The sequence below is a fragment of the Oryzias latipes genome, chromosome 23 (assembly GCF_002234675.1).
Source record: "Oryzias latipes chromosome 23, ASM223467v1".
Taxonomy (NCBI): Eukaryota; Metazoa; Chordata; class Actinopteri; order Beloniformes; family Adrianichthyidae; genus Oryzias; species Oryzias latipes.
In genome coordinates, this window is record NC_019881.2 from 4536732 (window position 1) to 4561822 (window position 25091).

Below are 25091 nucleotides of genomic sequence, written 5' to 3' on the forward strand. Positions count from 1 at the left end.
TCTAAACAGGTGAGAAGTACTTATGGTTCGGCCAAAGGAACGTTCGATGCAATCAGTGGGTTCAGGCAACTGGGCATTTGGTTCAGACAATAATAGGGTTTAGTGTTTTAGCAATTGAGAACAACTGTAAGCGAAACTTTTCCTGTAAACAATATCAATAAATTACAGTATAGGTACTGGTTTGCAGCAGTAAAACTATATTCATTAATGCAGATATATAAAATCCCTACATTATATAACAGACTCTTAAACGTTTGAGTCTCTGGGTGCTTAATAATTCCATATAATTATTTGACATTTAAAACAACTGAATTAGTTTTTTTTTATTATTATTATTATTTAGTTAGTTAGTTAGTTAGTTAGTTAGTTAGTTAGTTAGTTAGTTAGTTAGTTAGTTAGTTAGTTAGTTAGTTAGTTAGTTAGTTAGTTAGTTAGTTAGTTAGTTAGTTAGTTAGTTTAATGTACGTAATGTCCTGCTAATAAAAAAGAGCTTCCCTGTTAGAAAATTGAGTAATTCTTAGAAATGAACCATCTATTGTAACATTTTCTTTATAAAATTCAATAAAAAAAACAAAAAACAACGTTTTTCTCCGTTACTTTCATAAAAAAAAAACGAAAACACCTGACAGACGGATTTTATTGTGAAATTCCCCGGAAGTGTGTCGTGTCTCGCGGTTTTGTGTCGTCATCGTAACTGCAGTTACGCACGTTGCTAGTTAGTTGCAATGTTGTAGCTATTAGCGCGAGGCCGTTTCTTCTCTGGGGGGGCCAAACCCTGAAGGACACCGACCCCCGCTCCTCACACCCGCACCCGCTCGACTGCTCCCCGTTACCCGACAGCCGCTCCTCCGCTCCCGGTTCGTTAGCGGGCCCCGTTTGTTCGCCGCCTCCTTCCGCGAGCGCGACGGTTCCGGCGGCGGCTGAAGACCACCAACCATGGCCATGAGGCAGACCCCCCTCACCTGTTCGGGTCACACCCGACCCGTGGTGGACCTGGCTTTCAGCGGAATCACGCCTTTCGGATACTTCCTCATCAGCGCCTGCAAGGGTGAGCTCCAGCAGGCCGTTAGCCGGCGCGGGGTTCCGGTGGCTCGGCCGTTAGCGAGCCCCTCTGTCTGTGCAGGCAGAACCCGATCTGGTCGTGTGTCGGTTCTGACTTAAAACGATCCTAGAAAACTCGTAGAACAGACCTGGCGGATCCGGTTCTGATGAATGGTCTGATTTCTGAGCAGAACTCTGTCTGTAGGGAAGTTGTGGGTCTTACTGGTAACTGTAATCCATGAAAGTAACGAGAGTATCAAGTAAGGCTCCTCAGGGATTCCTCATCAAACTCTAGGAAAAGCTAGTAATTAATGATTATGTAACAAAACTCAGGACTTGGTTCAAGCCCAACAGTTACTTTGGCAAAAAAAAAGTAACTGAGTAAATGTAACTACCCGCCTCTGGTTCTGATCCAATCCCTTCTGTTAAAGATGGCAAGCCCATGTTGCGCCAAGGAGACACAGGAGACTGGATCGGAACGTTTCTTGGTCACAAAGGTGCTGTTTGGGGGGCCACTCTGAACATGGACGCCACCAAAGCCGCCACCGCCGCCGCCGACTTCACAGCGTGAGTAGATTTGGGAAACTGCCTGTTTTCCCAAGGAAAAACACGCTTCTTTCCTACTGGGAAAGCAGCCTTTTCCTCCAGGAAAGTTGTTTTAATAGTAGGAAACAAACTACTTTCCTCCAGGAAATGCACTGTTCTACCTGCTGGAAATGAAGAATTTCCCCCAGAAAATGAGCCTTTTTTTCCAGGAAACTTTTTATTTCACTGGCTTCTTACCTAGGAAAAAAGCTTTTGTTTTCCCCCCCTCCCCTGGAATCAGGGTTTTATCTAGGAAAGAAGCGGTTTCTTTTTCTCCAAGATAACTAGTTTCTGTGGATTTTTTTTTAAGAAGTTGGCTTATTTTTTTTCTGGGAGTCTAAACGTCTTTCCAGTAGAAAAGAAACTCCTGACAGTAGAGTTGCTTTTTATTTTCAGGCACCCTGACTTTGTTCTACCCTGAAAACTAGCTTGATTTTCCAGTGTGCCTTGGAGGCACGTTAGCCCTGGAAGTTGGGTCATCTAGACCCACTAGACAGTGCTCTGAACCTTTTTTCTTCAATGATTTGTGATCTTCACTGGTGTCCATGGATTACATGAAATCTTTCCACCTTTGTCATCGTAGGGAGAACACGTCGATGTAAGGGTGGGGTCATGTTGCTGCTTTGTAATCCGTTGCCCCCCAACACTGACCGTCCCTCTATGTTCCCCTGTCACACGCTTCTGACCGTGTCTGTTTTCTGCAGGAAGGTGTGGGACTCGGTCAGCGGAGACGAGGTCCTGTCTCTGGCGCACAAACACATCGTCAAGTCTGTGAACTTCACTCAGGTCAGTGTGGCGCCAGGCGTCTCTGCTTTCTTTGTCCGTGTCTGCGTATGCGGGTTTTGGTAGAACCGATGTGGGTTAAAGACCCCGTCCTGTTAAAATGGTGGTAATTTTTCTCACGACGGAGAACATATAGACAGAAAATTAAGCTCAAAATAACATTTCTGATGTTTAATTTTTCAAATCAGGAGCAGACACAAAAATGTCATATATGTGACGTAGGAAATAGGCTGGGGAGTCTAAAGCTTCCTGCTCTGCTCCATTCTGATCATCCACCTGCAGACAAATAGATCCATGAACGTCTTTGTGTTCCTGGTCTGAGCTGGAATCTGGATCAGGACTGGACGGCTTACTCCACACCACAACCAAGAGGCTCATTTCTGATGAAGTCCTGCCGCCCTGCAGAAACTATGTCCTGGAAAATGACCAAAAACCGCATCATCATCATCATTAGAACACTTTGAAAATAAATCACAAGATGATTGGAGTGGCACCAAACTGTAATAGTGGGCCAAACGTAACAACTTTAGCTCATCAAACATCACAGCAAACTGAACCGTAAAGAGGAAGTGCTTAACGCTGGGACACCATCTATACAATGATTGTAGTCACAAAGTGCTCCGTGTTCCTGCTGCTTTGATTTTACAAACATGAGACAGATAAAGCTCCTGGTGAACATTCATCAAGCCAGATGGAGGACAGTAAATCTGTGCTTGTGTCTGTTAGGACAGCAACCACCTTCTGACGGCGGGAAACGACAAGCTGCTGCGCATTTTCGACCTCAGCAACACCGACGCAGGTGAGATGCAGTTTGAAGGTACTTCTGCTAAACACGGCATCATGTGACCCCCCCTCCCCCCTCCCTGTGTTCATCAGCCCCACAGGAGATCGCAGGTCACGGCGCAGCCATCAAGAAGGCTCTGTGGTGCAACGACGACAAGCAAATCCTCTCTGCAGCCGACGACAAAACCATCCGGTCAGTTCTTCTCTGAACGTGGGTCCTGCCGGCGCTGCCGGCGCCCTGGACGGTCCCTCCCGGATGCTAGGAGAGTCCGAATTCCTTCCGTTCTCAGTATATAGTGCTTTTGACATTTTGTAGTTATGTCTGAATCTACAATTCCAAAATCCAGTGCACTAGAAATTTCCCAGAAGTCTCTGCGAAAAAGCAGTGTGCATCGATTCTCACTAGATTGGTGAATATAGACCATCAATGTTTTTATCTTCAGACGACATTAATAATCGTCGCAAAACGCTCAGATTGATTAAATTTTCACTTTGTGAAATTGATGACGTCTTATTTGCCGTTAAAAAGAAAAAAAGTAGTGAGCGTGGTTTCAAAATTGCTTCTTAAATCCAGGGACCTACATAGTGCTGCACTATAGAGTTGATTAGTATTTGGGGGTCAGAGTGGGAATTTGGACACAGCCTTGGTGGAAATGTGGAAGTGGTGCAAATCTCATGGTTTTTTCCTTCCACACGGAGCACATTTTACATGTCAAACACGTGTATCCTGTCTTTGTTTAACAAGCGTCATAGTTGCGTGCCGTCTGTCCAAAAGCGTGTTAGCCTGAAGCCCCGTCGTGTGTGGGCGGAGCTTCCCTCAAAAGTTTGACTCGACCTCATCACGGAGGACACAGACGATGAGAGGTCAGGTTTATTTATTCTGAAGAACTGTAGAAAAGCGTCGCTGAGCAGCAATCAGTCAGCGCCCCGGACGGCGGGAGGAGAACGCCGCCGCTGCGTCTGGAACCAGTGGGAGGGGCTTTATAGCAGCGGGAGACACAGTGAAAGAACTTAAAGTAGTGAATTCTGACATCCCCTAATTCTCTTCATTTTAAAAATATCATTTTCTTTGGTTTTCTAGCTGCAATGTGTCGTTATGCACTTCATGTGGTCCTCCTCAGTATTTTTTTATAAATAGGAATATCTTGAGTTCAAAGATGTCATTGTTTCTTATATATACAGACCAGACCCATTCATGTGAATAACAAGGTGTGTCCAAACTTTTGGTCTGTACTTTATATAAATCGGCCTCAATGGGCAAATGATTTAAAGTGATTTTATGTGTTCATACCGTATTTTCACGACCTTATAGGGCGCCATATCAGTTATGGGGGCTCTTTCTGTGTTTAACACATACAAAAGGCGCTCCAGATTTGGGCGCAGGCCCTTTCCATTGACCTTAGCGATCACTCCGGCTGGAAACGTCTCTTTAGGGAGAGTCTTCCTCCTCGAAATCCCCAAAGGTGGCAGTTTCTGTCCAAGCACAACAGTAAAAGCCCACCATTCGTGCCGCGTTGTGCGTATAAATCGCTCCCATCTTTGCCCCCTCTGGCTTCTGCCCATGCCCTAGATTGTGAAACAGATTTGTCACCTATGTGCGTTTGTGTAATCGCGTGTGTGTCTGTGTTCAGGCTTTGGGACAGGACCTCCATGGAGGAGGTGAAGACCCTCACGTTCAACACATCTGTGAGCAGCATGGAGTACATGGCTGATGGAGAGATCCTGGTGATCACTTATGGAAAGACCATCGCCTTCTACAACGCTCTGAGGCGAGCCAGCTCTCACACACACACACACACGCACACACACACACGTGTTTTAATGTGGTAATAATGGTGGGAACTCTGCTTTACTGACCTGGAACAGCCTGGAGCTGATCAAGACTGCGGAGGCTCCGGCTCCAATCAACTCGGCCTCCCTCCATCCAGAGAAGGACTTCTTTGTGGCGGGAGGAGAAGACTTCAAGCTCTACAAGTTTGACTACGGCACGCAGGAGGAGCTGGGTGAGAGGCGGAGCTTCTCCACATGAGCTGCTCGTGGTCATGCAGACGCCTGAGCCTCTGTTCTGTCCGCAGAGTCGTACAAAGGCCACTTTGGGCCGGTCCACTGCGTTCGCTTCAGCCCCGACGGCGAGCTGTACGCCAGCGGCTCGGAGGACGGCACTCTGCGGCTGTGGCAGACGGCGGTGGGCAAGACCTACGGCCTGTGGAAGTGTGTTCTTCCAGGTGACTGGCACTCACCCTCTCACTGCAATGCATCATGGGAATGTGCCAGCTCTGAGAGCTGGAGAAGAACCCAGCAGGAAAAACAGTCTAAACCGCTGAATCTAGTCCAGGTCCAGACTCTACTTTCATCTTTTTCTTCCGTTTTTGTCCCTTTCTGGGTCACGGGGCTGCTGGAGCCTATCCCGCCCACTTGTGGGCAAAGGCAGGGGGCGCACTGGAGAGGTTACCATTCTGTCGCAGGGCTAGACTCTACTTAAGATACTCGACAATTATTGATACGTTTTCTGTTTTCTTTGGATCTATGACTGTCCGAATTCCCATCCTAATCCTTAACTACTGGAAAGCTATATAGTTCAGAAACCACTGCGGATGTGACATCATCCATTTCACAAAGTTAAAATCTAATCAATAGGAGCGTTTTGCAACGATTAGTTATGTGTTCACTGTGTTCTGAAGATAAAACCTGGTTTATTTAAAAAAAAAATCATTTTTTGGCAAAAACTGTTCTGACGCAATGCATTGTGGTCTATATTCGCCGGTCTAGTGAGCATCGATGCACACTGGTTTTTCGCAGACTTTTTGGAAGTTTCTATTGCGCTCGATTTTGGAACTGCAGATTCGGACAGCACTACAAAATAGTGAACGCACTATATAGTGCACTACACAGGGGTTAAGAATGGACTTCAGACAAAACCTCTGACTCTAGTTTTTCGTCCGTTTTTGTCAGATTTTTACTTGAATCTTCTGTTGTGCAGTTTGTCTGGACAACAGTTCAGAATCACAGTGCGGGGAGCCCTGATGGTAACTAGGCTGAGCTGAAACGGTTCTGCTTCTCTGAACCAAAAAGTGAAGTGAGGACATCTGGACATTTCCAGTCTGGTTCTGTAGCTTTGGTGCGACGCCTGACTTCTGGTTCCGTTGTGCTCATGCAGAGGACCTGGGAGCTGACACCTCTGAGCAGATGTACGGCTCCACCCCCGAGATCAAAGCCTGAGCGCCTCCGCCTGTCTGAACGCGGACGACCCGAGGAGACCAGGGGGAGTTGGACCGGAGCGTTTGCAGACCAACCCCCCCCGCAGGAGGAGTCCCGAGCGCTCTGGGCTGCAGAGGTGAGCAGTAGAGCCGCGCGCTGGCGGCTGCCTGCCTCCTCTCTGACAGCGGTCGACCCCGACCACGTGACTCCACCCTCCTTTAGCTTCTCGTGCGGTCCCAACCCCCCCAGCCGGGGACGCCACGCTGCGTTTTGGTTTCATGTTACCGTTTTCTGAGCTGGACCAAGGCGGGTGTTTTCAGTTCAAAGGTACAGCATTTGTTGCACAGTTTGTGCTGAAGTTAAGAGGCTTTCCTTTCTCCAGACCGACGGCTCGGCTCTGCTTTAGTGAATAAATCCAATGTTGTTTTGTGACACAGTGAACGGGAAGAAAAGACCCTGGCTTTTCCATTTTGGTTCCTCTTTTTTGTGTCCAGTGGGTAAAAAATAAAAACTTTCTGGTTTTATTTTTAAGCAACAGTCGGCTGTGGTCCTTTCATTCTGTCTTTAACTAAAATGTCCGTGCACACCAACATCTTACCGTGTTCATCTGCACCGTCAGTCCACCTCTGTCTCTGCAACAACAACCTTTCAAAGATTTCAGAGCAGAGCTTGTTTTAAAAAACATTTTCAAAATACTTCAAACTTCCTGGAAGTTTGCAGAAGTTTTGTTGTCCAGCTGCAGCAGAAAACCTCCACAGACCTGAAACTTTCAGGAACTGCTCCCAGGAAATCACAGGGAGCAGTTCCCACAGGTGCTCATCTGGGGGCGCTATTGTCCCAAACGAGGTCTGACTGGGACCGGAGGAGGTAGAAGGAAAAGCAGCCAGTCCTACTAGTCCTTCATCATCTGTGAAGACTCATCTGCAGCTCCTCCCTGAACCACATTTACACAGCAGACACTTTCAGACTCGTTCATGACTCCTGCTTACGTCAGGTTCTCACCGTGGAGGTTTTTCCTGGAGCTGAAGTCATTTTCTCCCTTCTCTGTGGGTTATGCACACTGAAGTGAGCCGCACCAGGGTTCACCTGCAAGTCATTTATATATATTCATATATCAACATATTGTGGAAAAATGTGAAAATCTCCACATTTCACACAAAATTGCTGCCTAGCTGTAAAACCTGTGGCCATCCCATAATATTTACAAAACTTCCTTTGGATATCCCCAACACGTGCACTATAATTTTGTTCGTGGGTGTTGAAATATTTTAATCACTCTTAGACTTTTTGGCCACATTTTTTTTTATTTAATTAATGGTTTCTGTTGCTGTGATGTCATCATTTTGGGGGCGGGGTCGTTCACTATGAGTAGAACAATGACCCAAAACCACAAACCAAACATTCATTAAATCATTGGTTTGTCTTTAAAGCTTTTGAAAACTTTTCCTGAGTATTTTATTGATCAGAAAATCGTTTAGCAGTTAAAATGCCACGCTGATCATCTTTTGACGCATTTTAAAAGGTTTTCCCAGCGGTTCAACAGAAACCTCCGAGTTCATTTTAATTCTCCTCTGAGACGGTTGGCGTGGTGCAACACCGCCCCCCTTCCCCTCACCGCTGCTCCTGATTCACAAGTATTTAAATAAAGACAATTTTGTCCTCCATCGAAAATTCAATAACATATTAAAAACTCCAAAAAAAAAACAATGTTATCTTCTTTAACATATTCTTCTTACAGAACATTCAACCCAGAAATTAAATGAAAATCAAATTAATTTCTGCTAATTAGAAGTAATAAACGTTAACTGCTGATATAATTTAAACTTTTCTGGAGGCAATTTTTAAAAATTCTGTTTCTTTAAAATAATAAATAACTTCCTGACTATTTTCTCTTATTTTACAATATCTTGGTAAAAATTATGCTTTTTGATGCATTAAGTAAGGTAAATACTAAACATTAGTTAACAGCTAACAAATGCATCAAATGATACGTAGTATTAGGTAATGAATGCTTTATTGTGCATTAACCACCGTCACTAGTGTTTCCTTGAAACAGAGGATGGCTCCGCTTTTTGTTCCTCCTTCGGGTTTTCGTCTAAACTCCAGCAGGTGGCGCCGCTGAGCCACGCCCCTCCCCCTCTGACCTCCCCGCGGCCCTCCGGGCTCCCCTATCTACTCTCGGGCAGCGGTCTCTTCACGCGCACGCAGACATGCCGGAGTTCGTGGAGGACCCGTCCTTGCTGACGAAGGAGAGGCTGAGGAGCGAGCTGCTGGCCCACAGTGTGGAGCTGCCGAGCGGCACCGCCACCAAAGACGTGTACGTGCAGCTCTACCTGGAGAACCTCACCCCCCGGAACCGCGCGGCCGCAGCTCTGGACGCCTTCTCCAGCGACGAGGAGCCGCCGCCGCGCGGGGCGTCCGGCCGGATCCGCTCCTCGAACCGGGTACGTGTGACTGACTGTGACTGGGGTTCGGGCTGGAATCTAACTAACTTTGGGGTTCGTCGAAGCGCTTCCCGCTCCGCCTTCATATCGGGTCCCGCAGACCCGCTGCGAGTTCGGCCACAACAATGAGGCGTCTGACGTTTTTCTTTCATTTATTTGTCTCCGGAAATTGTTTGTTTTGGGACGCTGCGCAAAGCGCGGAAACACCATGGTACAGGCGGGGTCACGCACTCCGCAGCTGCCCTCAAACGTGTCGGTAAAACCCGCGAGAAACGTTTAAATTCTCGTCTTAAACGACGGTTTGTCCCCCCTAAAAACTCCTCCGGCTGTAAACAAAGCGCCGTCCCGCCATCGAGTCAGCTGACAGCTCGGTCCTTTCATGGTTGCTGACGTCACAGGATTGGATAAATTCAAAAACGCACTAAAGCTGGCTTCCGGGAGAAGTCAGCTTTTCACAATAAATGTCTCTTTCAAGAAAAAAGGAAAGAAGAAGGCAAGTGGGAAAAAATCCAGTGATTTAAAAAAAATATATATATTTTTTAAAGTTTTTTAATGACTAATAAAGGATAATCATTGTAGATGATTTTTTTTAAAAAATATTTTTTTTTTTTAAAGAGGACTTAAAAAACATAATCACTTAATAAAAATATTAGTGATGTGTAAAAACCCAGAAAACATTTTTCATTTTTTCTCTCTCCGACAATTCAAATTAAAATGGTTTAGTGTTGTTGGGCCCGCCCATCCACAGCTACGTGAGCTACACAACTTTCAGGCTCTTGTAGTAAACGTCAGATTAAAAATTTAAGTAAAACTTTTAGTGTTTTAAACACTTATAGATTTTTTTTTTCGAAAGATGAAGAAATTAATTAAACTTCAAACTTCTTAAATGTCAGACAAGTTATCCATTAACGAAAAATGCTTGTTGGTGTGATGTAGAAAATCTGGTGGGCGGGCCCCACAAGCTCCCTGCTCTGCTCTATTCTGATGTAGCCACTTAGACGGAAGCGATGTACGTCTTTGTTTTCCTCGTCCGAGCTGGAATCTGGATCAAACCTGTAGGGCTGGATAGCTCCAATATTACTCGCTCACCATTTTTGTTGCACTGCTAATGTTAGGTTGGGGTCAGTGGCTGTAAGTTAATGGGAGAGTGTGTAAAGAGATAGGAGATGGGAACCCCCTGGAACCCAGCACAACTCAAGGGACATGGCATTGTAGAGGGCCTGGTTCCCCCCAGCCAGGGATGGGGTAGGAGACAGAGGATCAGATGTCCCACCTTCCTTGTATGTGTATGTGTGTATGTGTGTGTGTGTGTTAAATTGTATATTGTGGTGTAAAGGGTGTGTGTGCTAAAGGGAGAGGAGCCAAAAAGAGCCGTTCCCAGGTGCAAGTCCAGGCCCCCTCCCCCAAGTGTCGCCCCTGGGAGAGCTTACCGACCAAGGCAGCACCGAGCTTTAGGGCAACCACCGATGGCCTCAGTGGAGACCGCAGGGTCCTGTACCGATAGTGGACCCACCCCTCCCCCAGACATCCCTTCCCAGGAAAGGGGCAACTAGGCTCCCTACCTGCCTGCCCCGGGTCCCGTGGCTATGGTAGGTGTTGCCCAGAGCAACCGCGGGCCCCAGAGAGGGTTGCCCCGCCCATTTCAAAACCAGAGAAGGGGTTATCCCAGCCCCAGGTACGGATGGGCAGCCCGTCCGATGCAGGCAGACACCCCCCGAAACGGGAGCCCTCCCAGCGCAGGCTAAGAGACCAGCCCCCCAACCCAAATGCGCCATCCACACATACCCGAACCCTGGAGACCATGTGGCCCCCCCCTCGCTCTGTTTATGTGCCAAATTCAACATAAGTGAATTACTGATGAACTCCTGCCGCTCTGGAGAAACTATGTCCTAGAAAAAACAGGCTTTTTGATTTTGGCTGAAAACAGCATAATTGTAATTAAAAGACAACTTGAAACGGATTTGGACTTTTAATTTTGTGATCTGGGTTCTTAAAAAGTAATAAAATGAACCCTGGACCTTGCATTCCTGCAGTTCTGATTTAGGTAGTGTGTACCCTGGACTCTGGTCAGGTCTGTCAGCCCTCTTCTGTAGTGGTAATGACAGTATGGCATTCATGATCCTGCTTAGAGGAGCTGGTCTTCAGTAAGATTTTCTCTTCGTCCTTAATACACCTGCAGGTACGGGCTAGCTGGATGGCTCTCAATCATAAAGTCCCAACAGTCTCTTCCGGATGATTGTGTGATCAAACAGAGATTTGGCTCAGGTAATAAACCTGTAGTAAGTGAGGAATGTCCTGTACATATTTGCACATTGACTCCGCCCACATTTTTATGGACCGTCTGCACTGTTTATGAATGTTCTTTAAAAGGAAACCAGAGTGGGTTGGGTCCCTGATCCACAGCTCTCAGATCAGGATCTAGAGCAAGATGTGGGGTTTGGCGTCTGTCAGCTCCGTGTTCAGTCAATCTCTGAATGTGCGTCCACTTATGTCATGTCGCTTCAGCAGCGGAAGTCAACAATAACCCAGAGATACCTTGAGGGAGAGGAAATGTGTAGGGCCTTGTGAATTCGCCCTCTAGCTCCTGGAGAGTGCAGACACGTCCCTGCTTGCTTGCTCCTGCTCTAGCATTTGTTTGTTTACTGTTCAGTGTTTTTCTTTCAACAGGAAAGCAACGTTTTGACGTCCGGAACCAAATCTTCAGCCCTCAAACTTTTATTTAATTTCTTTTTTTTACTCTTGCTTTTTCGAAGATTAACCTTCCAGAGGTTTATCTAAGGTTATTTTGAGAAGTACAGTGCCTCACTTTTCTCCAGAGAACTTCCACAAGTATCTCCTGAAGATCAGGGGCCTCATTTATAAAACTTTGCGTAGGATTTGCGTCAGAAGTGGCGTACGGATGAAACATAGGACGTGCGTACGCACAGAAATATTCGGATTTATAAAACCGTGCGCACGCACATCCTACGCATCTTTCCCTTAATAAATCACAACCAATTCTAAATGCAGCGCAGCTTTTGCGGCTTCATGACACACCCATAGTTGCCCATAAATAGTCCGTGAAACGCCCACAGATGAATATTCATTGATTGCGAAACCATGGCAAACACCGAGAGGAAATCAAAAAAACGTAACTTCACTCAATGTGAAGTAGAAGTTATCGTTGGCGAGGTGGAAAAGAGGAGAAAAGTGTTGTTTGGAGGGCACAGTGTGGGCATTACTAATGCCAGAAAGGCACGTGAGCGGCAAACGGTGGCAGACGCCGTAAATGCTGTAGCCTCACAACCTCGGACCGTGGCTGGTCCGGGGTGGGGGGACCGGAGCGCCAGATGCACCGGGTGACGCGTGATTCCTCCCAGTGCTCCTCTGTAACGCCGGGCCCAAAAGGACGGCTCGAGGAAGTCGGAACCGGCTCATAAGCCACTCATAAGCAAGTCTTCCTGCTGTCTAAAGATGCGTTCACTCCGAATTCTTCCATTTGCCACATCTTCTAAGAGCGCAAGATCAGCCATTGTGCGTCATTACGCATTGTGATGGGGCATTTTATTTCCATCCATTTAATTGCATCTGACAAGCTACAGATGTCGGTAATAATCGACGTGGAAATGGGAAATTGATCAGCGCAATTGTAATTTCTTGTTGCTTTCTGAATGGTTGAGACATACGCCGTACATTGGTTTATCAAAAATAAAACAAACTAAAGGCGTATGCATGAATACCATAATTCCATAGCTTATGAAGAAATGTTTTACTATGAAAACAACTTTCCCCAGCGGACAATTAATGCATCTCTCTCTATCTATCCATCTGTCTGTCTGATTGCACCTATATCTGCCCCGCCAGACGGACACATTGACGAGAATATCAGTTTTGTACATTATTTCGTTCTGTCAACTATATTATTTATGAGGATGAATTGCAGAACATGCCAATATTGCAGAACATATTTCACTTTTCTTTCTGCACATAAGTGTTCATTTGAATTTCTGTTGTAATTTTCGTTTGATCTTTTTTTTTTGTTTCACTGCTGATCGATCAAACGGGTGTTTGTGTAGCTGTTAATTGTAAGACTTGCTTTGTGAATTCTTCATGTTATTTATGAGAGGCAGTATTGTCATTTTCACGTGTTTCTTCCATCTACTGACGGTGTCGCCGTTTCTCATTTCACCCGTTTTTGTGCGTACGCCTGGGTCAGAGCTTGCGTGAAGGACCGCACATTTTCCCGTCAAGTTTGCTTTTTATAAATCTCAACTATTGCGTAGAGAGTGGCGTACGCCTTCTTTTGTGCGTACGCAACGTTTATATATGAGGCCCCAGAACTCTAAATGTCACCTACAAGTAATTGAGAAACAAATGGGACAACCCTGGAACCATCATCGGGACACAGATTACCAAAACTTAAAGCAGACTGAAAAGTTCTGATCCTCTGGAGACGTTATGATTAGTGGCGTGATTTAGCAGGTTGTGGGTTTTTAACGAACATTTTATGGCAGAATTCAAAATCGGATGCTGTATTCTTTACCCAGTAATTTGAACTTTTTCTCAGACAGAAGACATCTATTCTGGTCAGATCGTTTCATGGACCCATTCCCATCGTAGCCACTTTGTTGTCCAAACTTCAACCACCACATCTAAGATTGTCTTTCAGTCCACTGAACTCAGCTAAGCCTCTGAACCCATGGAGAAGCAAATGTCCACTCCTCCGCCCTGATTCAGGGAAGTTGGAGGTCCTCTGTCGACACAAACAACAGTTGCTTTGGATCATCTTCAGAAACCTTAACTATATTTTGGTAGCACTTGAACTTCAAGTTCTTAACTTCGATGATTTGTTGTGTCAGACTGTTGGAACATTTGGTCTGATGCATTAAGTGTAAGTGTCACTCAAAGGCACACACTGGACCTGTGGGTCTTTCTGATCTGGACTTTGATTATAAGTGTTTTACAAAGTTGAACATCCAATTGTGTTGATTTGTTTAGCAGATTTTGGCAGGGTATTGATATTGTCGCACTTGGGGGGTGGAGGGAGTCTAGAAAACTGGAGCAAAAACATTGTGAAAGCAATCTCCCAACTGATTGCAATCACACAAAAGACTGATTTCGTTGCTACAACGCAGAGCTAAACAAGGTGAGAAAAGCCTCCTTTAGCCAAAGTTATCAGCTCCATCAATCATTTCCATCCTTCTTGGTCAGAACATGCACTGTTTCATTCCAGATGCAGATGACGCTGCTTTGTGTACCTTTGACAGGACAGCTCTGCAGAGCAGTTAATTTAACACAAAGATTTGTGGGCTGTTCTCTGTCTAGTCTGCAGGACAGTACCAGTCCCTGCTATTTCAGCAGAGCTAACGTCTCAATGAACAACTCCTTTTATGCCAGTGACCACCAAGTTTGAGCTGTAAGCCACAGGTTGGTGCTACCAGTCATACAGAACCCAGATGAGCAGACTGACAGACATCTTCTTTCCCAGATTATAATGGGATTATTGCTGGGCTGAATAGGCTTGTACTGGTTGGCACTCTTGCCACACTTCAAAGAGGAGAGGCTTCAAAACCCAGCTTACTGGTAGTCGTTTCTGTGTGGAGTTTGCATGTTTGTAAATGGCGTATACTTATACAGCACTGTTCTCCTTTTTCTGTCAAGTCTGAGGTTCTGTATGAATGGAAAACCAATCCAAGGTCTGGTTTAAAAGATGGTTTGCTAACCTAAGACAGCAGGCTGTTGCCATAAATTGCAAAGACGCATCTGGTCTTTGTGGAACTATGGGGCAGTTTAGCCTATTGACACTCTGTGTTGTTGTTAATGGTCTACGATATTCCTATACTCAACGTAAAGAAGTTGGAGAGAATGACTGATCTGTTTTTGGTAAAGGTTTTGGTGTTTGTAACACGTTCTTGTGGCATTTGTCTGATGCCTGAGGACATATATAAAAATAAAATTAAGCTAAAAATGTAATCTCCCAGTATTTCTTATTGCAAATCGTTGTGAATCAGTAGCAGATGAAAGAAATGCTGTTGGAAAAAGTCTGCAGCGCTGACGTAGGTGCTATAAGGGGCGGCCGTGGTGCCCGCCTTGCACGCCCATGAGTTGAAGTGTCCTTGGGCAAGACACTGAACCCCGCCTTGCCTCTGGTGGTAGGCGGGCGCCTGTGTTTGGCAGCGGAGCGGCCACCAGTGTATGAATGGGTCTGTGAATGTAAAGCGCTTTGTCCTTGTAGGTAGAAAAGCGCTATAAAAGTATACGCCATTTACAATCAACGGGCCACACGCTCCCTGCTCCGCTCCATTCTGATGCATTCACCTGCGGACAAATAGATCCATGAACGTCTTTGTTTTCCTCGTCTGAGCTGGAATCTGGATCAGAACTGTGCGACAGGATAGCTCCGTCAGTGCTCGCCATTTTTGTTGCACCGCCAATGTTAGGTTGGATATGTCAGTGACTGTAGACGGAGAGCTCACAGCAACGGGAAGGAAAAGAAGGGCGGGGTTCCTCCACGTTAGGCCTGCACAATATATCGCAAATTTATTGTTATCCCGATATCAACCTGTGCAGTACGCATATCGCAAAAGACGCCGAAAATTGCAATAAGTGGTTACCTCAAATGTGCTAAAACAATCTTACGGCAGCTTGAGGTATATCAAATAAATCCATTTATGAATTTGACCAATCAGATGGAGCCTTTTTATGTTCGATGTTTGCCTCCTATGTAGACGAGGGTCATTTGGACTGTTGCAGTGAAATGGAAATTATGTATTTAGTTGTTTTGCTATTTGTTCATGTACAGCAAGTTATATCGTCATCACAATATTCATTATTATTATCGCATATTGCAAGTTTTCCTCGTATCGTGCCGCCCTACTCCACGTTAGCAGTCCTGCCCACAACTCGCAGGCACATTTCAAATGAACTCCTGCCGCTCTACAGAAACAGTGTCCTAGAAAACAACACAGGTTTTTTATTTAGACTTTTTTTAAAAACGGCATAATCATAATAAAAGAACGCTTTAAAAAATAGATCCAAACAGGATCACAGTGGGTCTTTTAGGACTTCGTGGGGCTTTATATGGCAGCTGGAGCTTCCAGTAACTAGTCTAACAGAGCTGTTGGAATGTTCCAAATCAAGAATGGGGATGACCTCATCATATCTCGAAATCAAGTTGTGTTGAGGACATGTCCTGAAGGTCCTGCAGGAAGGAAGTGGATGCCAAAGGAGCCAGTCAGTGCTTAGACATCGAGATGTTGTTGGACAGGTATGACATGGAAGTGGTGTCTTTGGTTCAAAGCCATCTCTGCAGTTCTGGTGCAGATCATCTGATAGCAGCGGCTGATAAGAGGAAGATGGTTGTAGATCAAATGTAAAAGCGAAAATGAAAAGGCTCTAAGATAAATAGAAGCAGGTGAAACAAGGTCAGCAGAAGAAATGATGAGGAATGTCCAACAGGCCACTGTCTGGAAGATGAAGGCAGGCAGAGTGAGAGGACCAGCGGAGACCCCCAGAATTTAAACGGATGTCTTTTGTGATCCCGTCATCTTTTTCTATCAGATGTAAAGTTAGCTTTTATGCAGGGGATGTTTACATAGAGCCGTACATGGGTGCCGAAATGGGTAACAGCAGCTGTTCATCGTCCCCATAGAACTTTGTAGAAAGATGAGTGTGGATGGGGAACCGTAGTCCTCCAATTGGGCTTTGTGGCAAACGTTTCTATGGAAACACAGTGGTGTTTGGGGCGGTTTTAAGGAAGTTCAAAGGTAACAACATTCCTCTGAATTGACATGTGAAACGATAATGGAAGGCTTTGGAAAGTTGGGCCTCACACAGGATTGCTAGCTATGTAGTCGTGCCAAATGTATCAGTTGATCCGTCTGTAACCTTTTGGTGGTGCTGAAGCCTCAGAGGGCAAAATCTGTCCGGGGTTCAGTTCAGGGGGGCAGCAGGGAAGGACAGGTCCACATCTGGAAGCTGGCTTTAGGAAAAGATGACAGCGCTCTCCGAGATGCAAACACACACCCATCCTTCATCCAAGAGGGAAAATGAGTGTGTTTGTAAAAGCTGAGACCGTATGCGTGTCCCGGGAACCCCGGAGGGCTCACATGTTTGAGATTCCATCCTGCAGGTATGCCTGAATGTGTGCGTGAGTTGCTCCAGACGGCGTTCCTGACATTCCTCAGATGCTCGTCTCTGAAGCATCATCTCTGCTCGGACAGCAGCACTTTTTTACATGAAGACTCCAGACTCAGGAACAGGGGCCTTTTTATACCAGCCCCCCACCCTCTGATGTAATCAGCTGTTCTCATTTGGAGCTGAAATCGTCTATTTGCAGCCTCAACAATTATCCTTCCAGCGTTGGCCTCCGATTAGGCCTGAAACCCTCTTTCAGTTTTAAAAGTCCACGGTTTACTTTCTGTTAACTGTAAAGTTACCAGAGAAAGGCTTCTCAGTCACTGATACCCAAAAACTGTTCCTTCAGAGTTTTTCAGACTTTGCTGCTTGAAATTCTTTCTTTTTTTTTTTTAGAAACTCGCCACTGAGTTGTGGACAGGACTGTTGGCATGGTAGTAACCCTTCGCTGATATCCCATCATCCCTTTGTTTACACTCTATCCCGCTGGCTTACAGCCCCTCACACCCCCAACCTAACACTACCGGTGCAACAAAAAGGCGAACAACATCAGAGCTATCCAGCTCAGACGAGGAACACAAAGACGTTTGTGGATCTATTGGTCTGCAGGTGGAGGCATCAGAATGGAGCGGAGCTGGGAGCCTGGGGCCCGCCCCCTTTTAGTGGCTGCGTCCCAACAACAGCTTTTTCAAAGGGAATTTCATGGATTCATTTCAATTTAAATAAAGAAATACTCAGAAATGCAGTTTTACTCTTAATTTTTTTCCATCACGAGAGAAATACTACAAGATGTTTAAAACACAAATAAAGCAATTTTTTATTTCCTGCAGTTAAATGCAGATACGTTTATTTGAATTCGTTCAATTTCTTGATTTTCTTTGTGATTTTTTTGTTTCTTTTTTTGTACTGATGCTGCACTTTGGTTATTTATTTGGTGAATATGCGTTTTGTTTGTCACTTTGAAATAATTAGGGTGATTGTCGATGCTCCAAACGCAATTTTGTTGCTCATGCTTTAATGACAATGACAGATAAATGAATCTTGAATCAGAAATCGACCGCCCTCCCACTCCACCACGGCCCCCCCGTGAACCTGTCAATTTCAGTATCAGCAAAGGATCAGATACTGATTTCCTCCACTGTTAATGGACACACACCCTTCTAGACAAGGAAGGCAAGGAACATATTGGTTGATGTGGCCCAAAAAAGGCTGCATTTCATTTTCAACGCAGTTTCAAACAGGAAGTTAGGGATTTGCTGCTAAGTGCTGCCCTGAACAGGAAGTAAAAAGGGAAGAATGAATATTTGCTGCCTGTGGTTTTCGGTTTCAACCTGGATTCCTGTGTAGTTCAAAACTATTGGGAAGGTTTCGGGGGCCTGGCTTCAGAATTCCAGCTTTTCCGGTTCTTTCCGTTCTGAGGGAAAACAGAGAATTAAAATTGATGATCGGATGGGTGTGTTTAATATCAGGAAGTTCCCCCACCTATGAAAACTTGATCTGGGTTAGGGAATGCTGGGAATGTGAGTTCAACCCTGGAAAGTGTTGGATCACCAGTGAAATTTGATGTGTCAATGCAGCTCTGCTGTAATGGGGGTGGCTATTAGAACTTCAAATGACCTTTTCTCTCACAGAAGTCTGCCAGGAGGGCGGAGAAGGTGGAGGCGGAGTCGCTTGACATTGCGGCGCTCTCCAACGAGCGCCTGAGGGAGGAGCTCCTCAAGCACGGTGTGGACGCCGGCCCCATCCTGGGTGAGGCTGCTGGTGTGGCTTGAAGCTGCAAACCTATTGTGCATGAACTCTGACCCCATCCTGCTGCCTCTGAGCATCTTACCACCCTCATGCAGATCTGCTCTTCATCTAAGTTGACATGAACCCTGCTGCAGGTTTGAGGTGGTCCTTTGCTCCTCTCGTTCCAGCTTCCACTCGTAAGCCTAATGAGAAGAAGCTGCAGAAGCTGCTGGAGAACGGTCCTTCGCAGCCGCCGCCTGCAGACGCCCCGGTCAATGGAGACTCTGAGCCCGGTGTTTACAGCGACGGGGAGGAGGGTGAGCGGCCAGAGGCTACCTGCTGCAGACGCTCCAGCAGCTGAACACGACAGTAGATCAGCCGGCAGGTTCCAGTCAAGTGAACTGCCCCCTCAGGCACAGCCCCTCCCCTTTCAGAGACGGTCATGTGACCTGAGACCATAAATAATGACTTAAAAATGTTTTCTGAGAAAGTGTCTGGGTGACAGCTGAAGAAAATGATACATAGTATAATCTTTAAAGCTAGAGGCTGAATTTACTAAAATAAGTTATATATAGTAATATGTAAACAGTGTGTGTATATTTATTAAAACTGAATAATAGTTCCTGTGATAACTATTATATAATGTTATAACTATTATGGGATGTCAACAGGACCTACAGCCAAGTGGTCATTTTTGTGGCAAAGTTTGAAACTTTTTTTCAAACTTTTTTAGTATGTTTTAGAAACTTTTTAGATTTGCGCACAATAGGAGAAAAGAAAACTTTTGTTCGAGCGATCTTCACCAAAATTCCCACCAAGTTAGGTCTGCAACACTGACCTTTAACCTCGGCAAGAGGCCGCTATTTAGAACCTTTATTAACTTTTATAAATTTAAACTCCTTTTATGGAATTCTATCTATCCATCCAGAGATCCTGGAATCCAAGTTAGGTACATTTGTAAGTCATCCGCATAAAATGAAACGTTGTTTTTGGAAATAACTGATCCACGAAGCAGCAGCTACGGATCTTTCTGCTGAAGGTCAGGATTTCTTCTGCTATAGAGTGCAGGTTTTGAAATCATCTGTGTGAATTCAGCACCACATCTGTTTTACAGAGCTGCCCGCGGTACCAGAGCCAGAACCGGATCCAGAACCAGAACCAGCTCCAGTGGTGGAGAGACAATTGAGGAGCCGCACTCGCAGAAGCCAGCAGCAGACGGTAGGAGAGCCCTTTTTTTTAACCATCATGTGAGAGTGAGTGGCTGATCTGCTGGAATTCCTGCTGCAGTCTTCCTCCTTTCTGTTTCTGCATGACATATCTGGAAAAGATCTGCTTTCTCCAGGTTTTCCAGTAGTAAACATGTTGTAAACATAGGTCATGTTGAAGTAACACTGTTCCTGTTGTGTCTGAGGGTTGGGGGATCAGCAGCAGACCTTGTATCGTCAAACTGTGGTGGTGCAGCTAAAGTAGAAGTGTTGGAGCGGTCCGCTGTACTCATCCTGATTCAAAGCACATGATGGAGATTAGCTGCAGTTCTCAATGCTGTCAGGACAGCCCTGCTCAGGGGCCCCTCCCTCCATGTTCTGTGTGTTAGCAGCCCCCCCCTGCTGGCCATAGGAGGCTGTGGAGTTTTGCTCACAACCAAGACTCTTCTTTCACTTTCGGCTCCTCCCATCAGGGGTCGCCACAGCGAAACAACCCTCCCTCGAGGGTGAGTCGCATGGATAACTTGGCAATGTTTTACGCCGGATGCCCTTCCTGACGCAAAACTCTCAATCCAACCGGGCTTGGGACCGGCACAGTAGCAGAGAAGGGAATAGGGAGCAGCCCGGAATCGAACCCTGGTTTCACGGACGGAAGGCGCCGCAAACCAGCACGAGCTAAACCGGCCCCGCTCACAACCAAGACTAAATGCAGAAATGATTCATTCTCCAGACCAAAGCAGTTCTTCTCAACTGAGATCAATGAGAGCCGTTTACAGCTGTTGCATTCCTAACCCAAGGAAAAGAGAAGGTACAACAGAATGACCCCTCTCTTGAGGGGCTGTGGTACAGTGCAGCTTTTAATGAGCCATTGACAAAACGAAAAGCAGCAGAGTTTTCTAATGCAAACTGTCAGTCCACATTGGAAAACCAAACTTCACCAAAAACATCCACAAGTAAACAGAAGTCTAAAGTCTCTAACCCAGTCAGTCCTCTGACACACTAACCGGTGCCTCAACCAAGGCTCACAGCAACGGGAGCGCAGTGGGAAGACCAAATACCACAAAGGGTGCAACTAAAGTTGCCGCCTTTGCAGGGCTCAAACGGTTCTCTAAACAGTTGTTGATCCGTTTCCATTGGTCCATTGGTCCATTTATCATCATAAGCACAATTGATGTTGTTAGATTTCGTAGACGAAACGCAGACACGCTGCCGAGGCCGGCTCTAGATTTATGTCATAAAATGGGCGGCGCCCACAAGGAGAGAAAGGTGGAGTCTCAGAGATTGAGGCTTGTTACTTCCAGGTAGGAAAATGAGCCATAAAAATGACTCACATTTCATGAAAATGTGTTTTTTTTGTGTGTGTGTGTGTGTGTGTGTGTGTGTGTGTGCCAAAGGGAATATATAATCATATATAAGGATATGATTACTCTGAAAAGCTTGAGAAAAGCACAAAATAAACCATTAAAGTCAGTTCATCTGTCAGTCAAATGGTTGGTTGGTCGGCAGGTCTGTTGGTTAGTTGTCAGGTGTTGTTGAGGCAGTTAGTTGGTTGGTCAGTTGGTTTTATTGGTTAGATGTCAGGTCTTTGGGATAGTCACTTTGTTTTTTGGTATGTCTGTTGCTGGGTGTTTCGGTTGGTTGGTTTGGTGTTTAGTTGATTGAGATTTTGGTTCATCTCCTGCAAAGAGTGATGCCCAGTCGGGCTCGGGTTCTTCTTTGCATTAATTAGGATGGACAGGGTTTATTTTATTGGTCTTTTTTTGCCTCTCTCATCAAATCTTGGGTTGTTCTTGTAACATGTCGCCGCTGCAGAGAACTTCCATACCTGCATTCTTTTTGTATTGGGTCATCTAACTTATGAAACTCTATTAAACACCTTCATTAAGGTGTTCACGTGTATTTGGCGGTTTTGTTTCTGAACAAACCTGAATCCTGGAGCAGCACAAGACCGTCTTGATGTACAGCTCTGCATTTGGTTCTGGTTCTGTTCTGCTACTACAAAGCTGCAAGTTAGGGTTTTGTGTTAGAAGAAGAAATAGTTTGTGTTCCTGAAACCAGATCAGAACATGACCTTTGGCTGAGATACAGTCAGAACCCAAAGGAGGAGAGGGGGACTCTGCTGAACACCACCCTGTTGAAGGTCAGCATCAGTCCCTAATCTGGGGTCGCCACAGCCGCCAACAGACATTGATGCATTCATTCAATTCAATGTTATTTATATAGCCCAGTATTACAACAATAGTCGTGTGATAAACAGGAAATCATAAAGTCATAGAGTTCAGTAGGTAATGGCTAAACTAAAGGGTGCATCCCTGCCCTTAGACCCTCTTTCTCGGTGAGAAAAAACTCCGGAAAAAATGGATTCCAGAAAGAAAAAGAAAAAACTTAAGGGTGTCCACATGAAGGAGGGATCCTCCCGCAGGACGGGCAGGCGATGTACCAGAACTCTAGAGAGAATTCGCTTATCTAACTCTACAACTACATCTTTAAGCATTATTTATTGAACATACATTATTTTGGAGAGCTATGATCATATTGGTTGCAGTAACCTCTGCAGGACTGTTCTTTGTAAATATTTCAGTACCAGCCTTCTACTAGCATAAGCTTTACAAACGTCTGTAAAATGAACAACGCGTTGCAGCTGGTCGGTTGTAGCCTTGGATTGTCGATTGTCGTTGTTTCTGTGGACAGGTGTCTCTTACACTAGGGACACTTCTCCAAGGCGTTCCTCACGCGGTCATCTGGACTGGAGTCCATTAGAGTCTAATATGGTGCCCCCGATGGACGGGTGTGTTTCCATGTTACATCAAAAATAAAGTGGCAGAAGCTCATGGCTGGCTCTTGTCTCTGCAGGTCCAGAAAACCAAAACCAGCAGCCAGAGCCCAAAGAAGGAGCAGGCGTTTCCGAATGACCTGAACTGTCCCACAGGGATGCTGTAAGTCATACCCCCCTCACTCTGTTCACAACTTTAGAGACATGAGGCACCTCCTGTCACTCAGCACCGCAAAATTCCCCCAAGCCCAACTCTTTGGTATGAAGCAGTGAAGGAAGCCGTGTTCTGGTGTTTATTGCTTGCAGCGCCACCTGCCGGCAGCCCATTCGAGGAGCAGCTGGATGTCCAGTGACCGACGATACTTCCTTCCAGTCTGCCAGCGACTCCAAGAACAACCCCTCCTCAGAGCAACGTGCCGCCACAGTCAGCAGCCAGACCCCTTCCTCCACCAAGCCCTTGACCGCGACCCCCCCTGCAGGTCAGGTCAGAGCGGTGCGCCGCTCCATGTCCGTGTGGATAAAGCTGTGTCTGCTTGGTGTGGTCTTGGGGTTCCTGTTCCTGGTGTACCAGAGCATGGAGACCAACATCGTCGCCCTTTTCTCAGACTAAGACCCCGGCGCCAACCTTTCAGCATAGAGTCCAGGAGGAGGAGGACGCTCTTCAGTCTGATTTGTGAACATGCTCTTCTCTGCCTTACCTATGTCAGGTGCTTTTGCTTCCTCGTGTCTAAGCAGTTTCCAGTGACAGAAACGACGTGGGCATTTTAGTTTGAGTGAGGACCCGGACGGCCGTAAAGCAGACCCTCCTGAGCCACTTGGTCTATCATGAATCTGGACTCCAGCTGACATCAAAGTTGCTGAGACTTTGACTTTTCTTTGTGTCTTAGATTTTTTTTACCCTCAACTATCATGGTTGAAGTTTTTATCCAGAATCTTTTTTACTGTTTTCTTTGTATTTTTTTAATAAAAAATGTTTGTACTCTTTTTGTACTTGTAACTTTTTGTTCGTCCTCAACTCAATAAACGCTCTTAATGTGTGTGTGAAGGCGGTTTTCATGCAGCTCAGCTGAAATCTCATAGTCTCTTATAGAGAAATAAACAGCTGTTACTCAGTCATTCTGTCAGACCAATCAGATTCTTCAATAAAAGTGGGTGGCCTCGTGTCGAACCTTCGAAGTGTTCGACGGGTTGTCCGCTTTTAGTGGTAGGTGTGTGGCCTTCTAAAACGCTCACTCCTGTTTGAGAGAGCGGTTGCCATAGAAATGTAGACGGACCAATCACGGCTTACTGAGGACATCTGGTTCCAACATGGCGGCTGAATTTCTGGATTTGGTTGGAAGCGAGGCATTTTCTATGGGTGACGTACCACGCGATTCGTCAAGACATGAAATACAGTCACAGCAGGAGAAACCGTAAAAAAAACAATGGGGCCAAAATCGACAGGACTCAAAGGTAAAATTTCAAAATCCACTAATGAAACCAAAATGTGCCTGGGATTTCCTAAAGAGGTTTTAAAATTTTAATGGGATGGCCACTGGGCCTACAGTTTGGTGGCCATTTTTGTTGGGAAATTTTGTCTAAACAAAAATTTTACACTTATGCCATAAGGTAGAGCCTACAACCCAAGTTTCGTTGACCTTTTGACCAAGAGAAGAGGCGGCCACCTTGAATTTAGAAGTAAAATCCCTTTTACTACTTTTACACATTTTAACTTTGATCTATCGCCTCCTAACTCCTAAAGCATCCCTCAGAAGCTACCTGGGGAGAGAAAAGAGTTTGTCGATTTTAAACGGCGTTGTGAGCTGGAAAAAGTGGCATTTCCCTTTTGCTCGCACATTTTTTTACCAGAATACTGTGAAAATGTAATGCATGAATCCCTGATTGAAACTGAACGAAACAATGTAACATACAATATGACCATATTAGGAATGTGGGTGTGGTCAACAAAAAATCTCTGTTGCCAAGGAAAGCCCAAAGTTTACTTTTGCCAATTCTTCTAAAAATAACATAAACCTGTTCGTCCCCCCCAGGCGATCAAAATTTGAAATGGTTGCTATGGGGATAAAACTAACAGATAAACTGACATTTTGAAATAAGTGCAGTTTTTCATGGATTTGTCTCTGACCAGGATGGCGCGGTCAGAATGGGGTGTCTGCAAGTTTTAATTTAACCTGTAACAGCATAGATGTGCTGAAGGGATTAAAATAATCTCACATGCAATACAGCATTTACTTTGAAGTATCCAGACACGGTAACCTTCACCACAGTGTAGCTGCTGGGCTCTGAAGCAGGTTTTTGAAGGAGAGCACACATGGGCATGCTACCACTGCAGTGCTTTAGTGCAAGGAGGATGTCTTTCCCCTTGTAGAAGGCTGAAGAAAACCCCAGGGGAACCAGTTATCTCACATTCCTTCTACTTAATGAGATGTCACTCAA

At 45.5% G+C, this 25091-nt stretch overlaps 2 protein-coding genes across 3 annotated transcripts; both read left to right on the top strand.

Moving 5' to 3' along the window:
• Positions 1-658: 658 nt before the first annotated feature.
• strap (serine/threonine kinase receptor associated protein) lies at positions 659-6927 on the top strand. Of its 2 annotated transcripts, XR_002293042.2 has the most exons (10): positions 659-1048; positions 1473-1608; positions 2331-2412; positions 3136-3208; positions 3286-3385; positions 4824-4961; positions 5059-5195; positions 5268-5417; positions 6173-6268; positions 6350-6463. XR_002293042.2 is itself a non-coding variant. In XM_004082882.3 (9 exons), exons 1-9 carry the CDS (start codon positions 937-939, stop codon positions 6409-6411), a joined length of 990 nt encoding a protein of 329 aa, XP_004082930.1. In that variant the 5' UTR covers positions 659-936; the 3' UTR covers positions 6412-6927. The 2 variants fall into 2 exon arrangements, 1 of the variants encoding a protein (XP_004082930.1); XM_004082882.3 differs by lacking the exon at positions 6173-6268 and having other exon boundaries at positions 6350-6927.
• Positions 6928-8513: 1586 nt separating this feature from the next.
• Positions 8514-23696, top strand: LOC101165523 (lamina-associated polypeptide 2). Its single transcript, XM_004082883.4, has 6 exons — positions 8514-8834; positions 18581-18698; positions 18866-18994; positions 19792-19895; positions 22736-22818; positions 22962-23696. Exons 1-6 carry the CDS (start codon positions 8601-8603, stop codon positions 23263-23265), a joined length of 972 nt encoding a protein of 323 aa, XP_004082931.1. The 5' UTR covers positions 8514-8600; the 3' UTR covers positions 23266-23696.
• Positions 23697-25091: the final 1395 nt, after the last annotated feature.

Coding starts and splice junctions, on each gene's coding strand:
- LOC101165523 (XM_004082883.4), top strand. CDS start 8,601: ATGCCGGAGTTCGTGGAGGACCCGTCCTTGCTGACGAAGGAGAGGCTG. Junction 8,835..18,580: donor GGATCCGCTCCTCGAACCGG/GTACGTGTGACT, acceptor TTTCTCTCACAG/AAGTCTGCCAGGAGGGCGGA. Junction 18,995..19,791: donor TTACAGCGACGGGGAGGAGG/GTGAGCGGCCAG, acceptor TCTGTTTTACAG/AGCTGCCCGCGGTACCAGAG.
- strap (XM_004082882.3), top strand. CDS start 937: ATGGCCATGAGGCAGACCCCCCTCACCTGTTCGGGTCACACCCGACCC. Junction 2,413..3,135: donor AGTCTGTGAACTTCACTCAG/GTCAGTGTGGCG, acceptor TGTGTCTGTTAG/GACAGCAACCACCTTCTGAC. Junction 5,196..5,267: donor CGGCACGCAGGAGGAGCTGG/GTGAGAGGCGGA, acceptor TTCTGTCCGCAG/AGTCGTACAAAGGCCACTTT.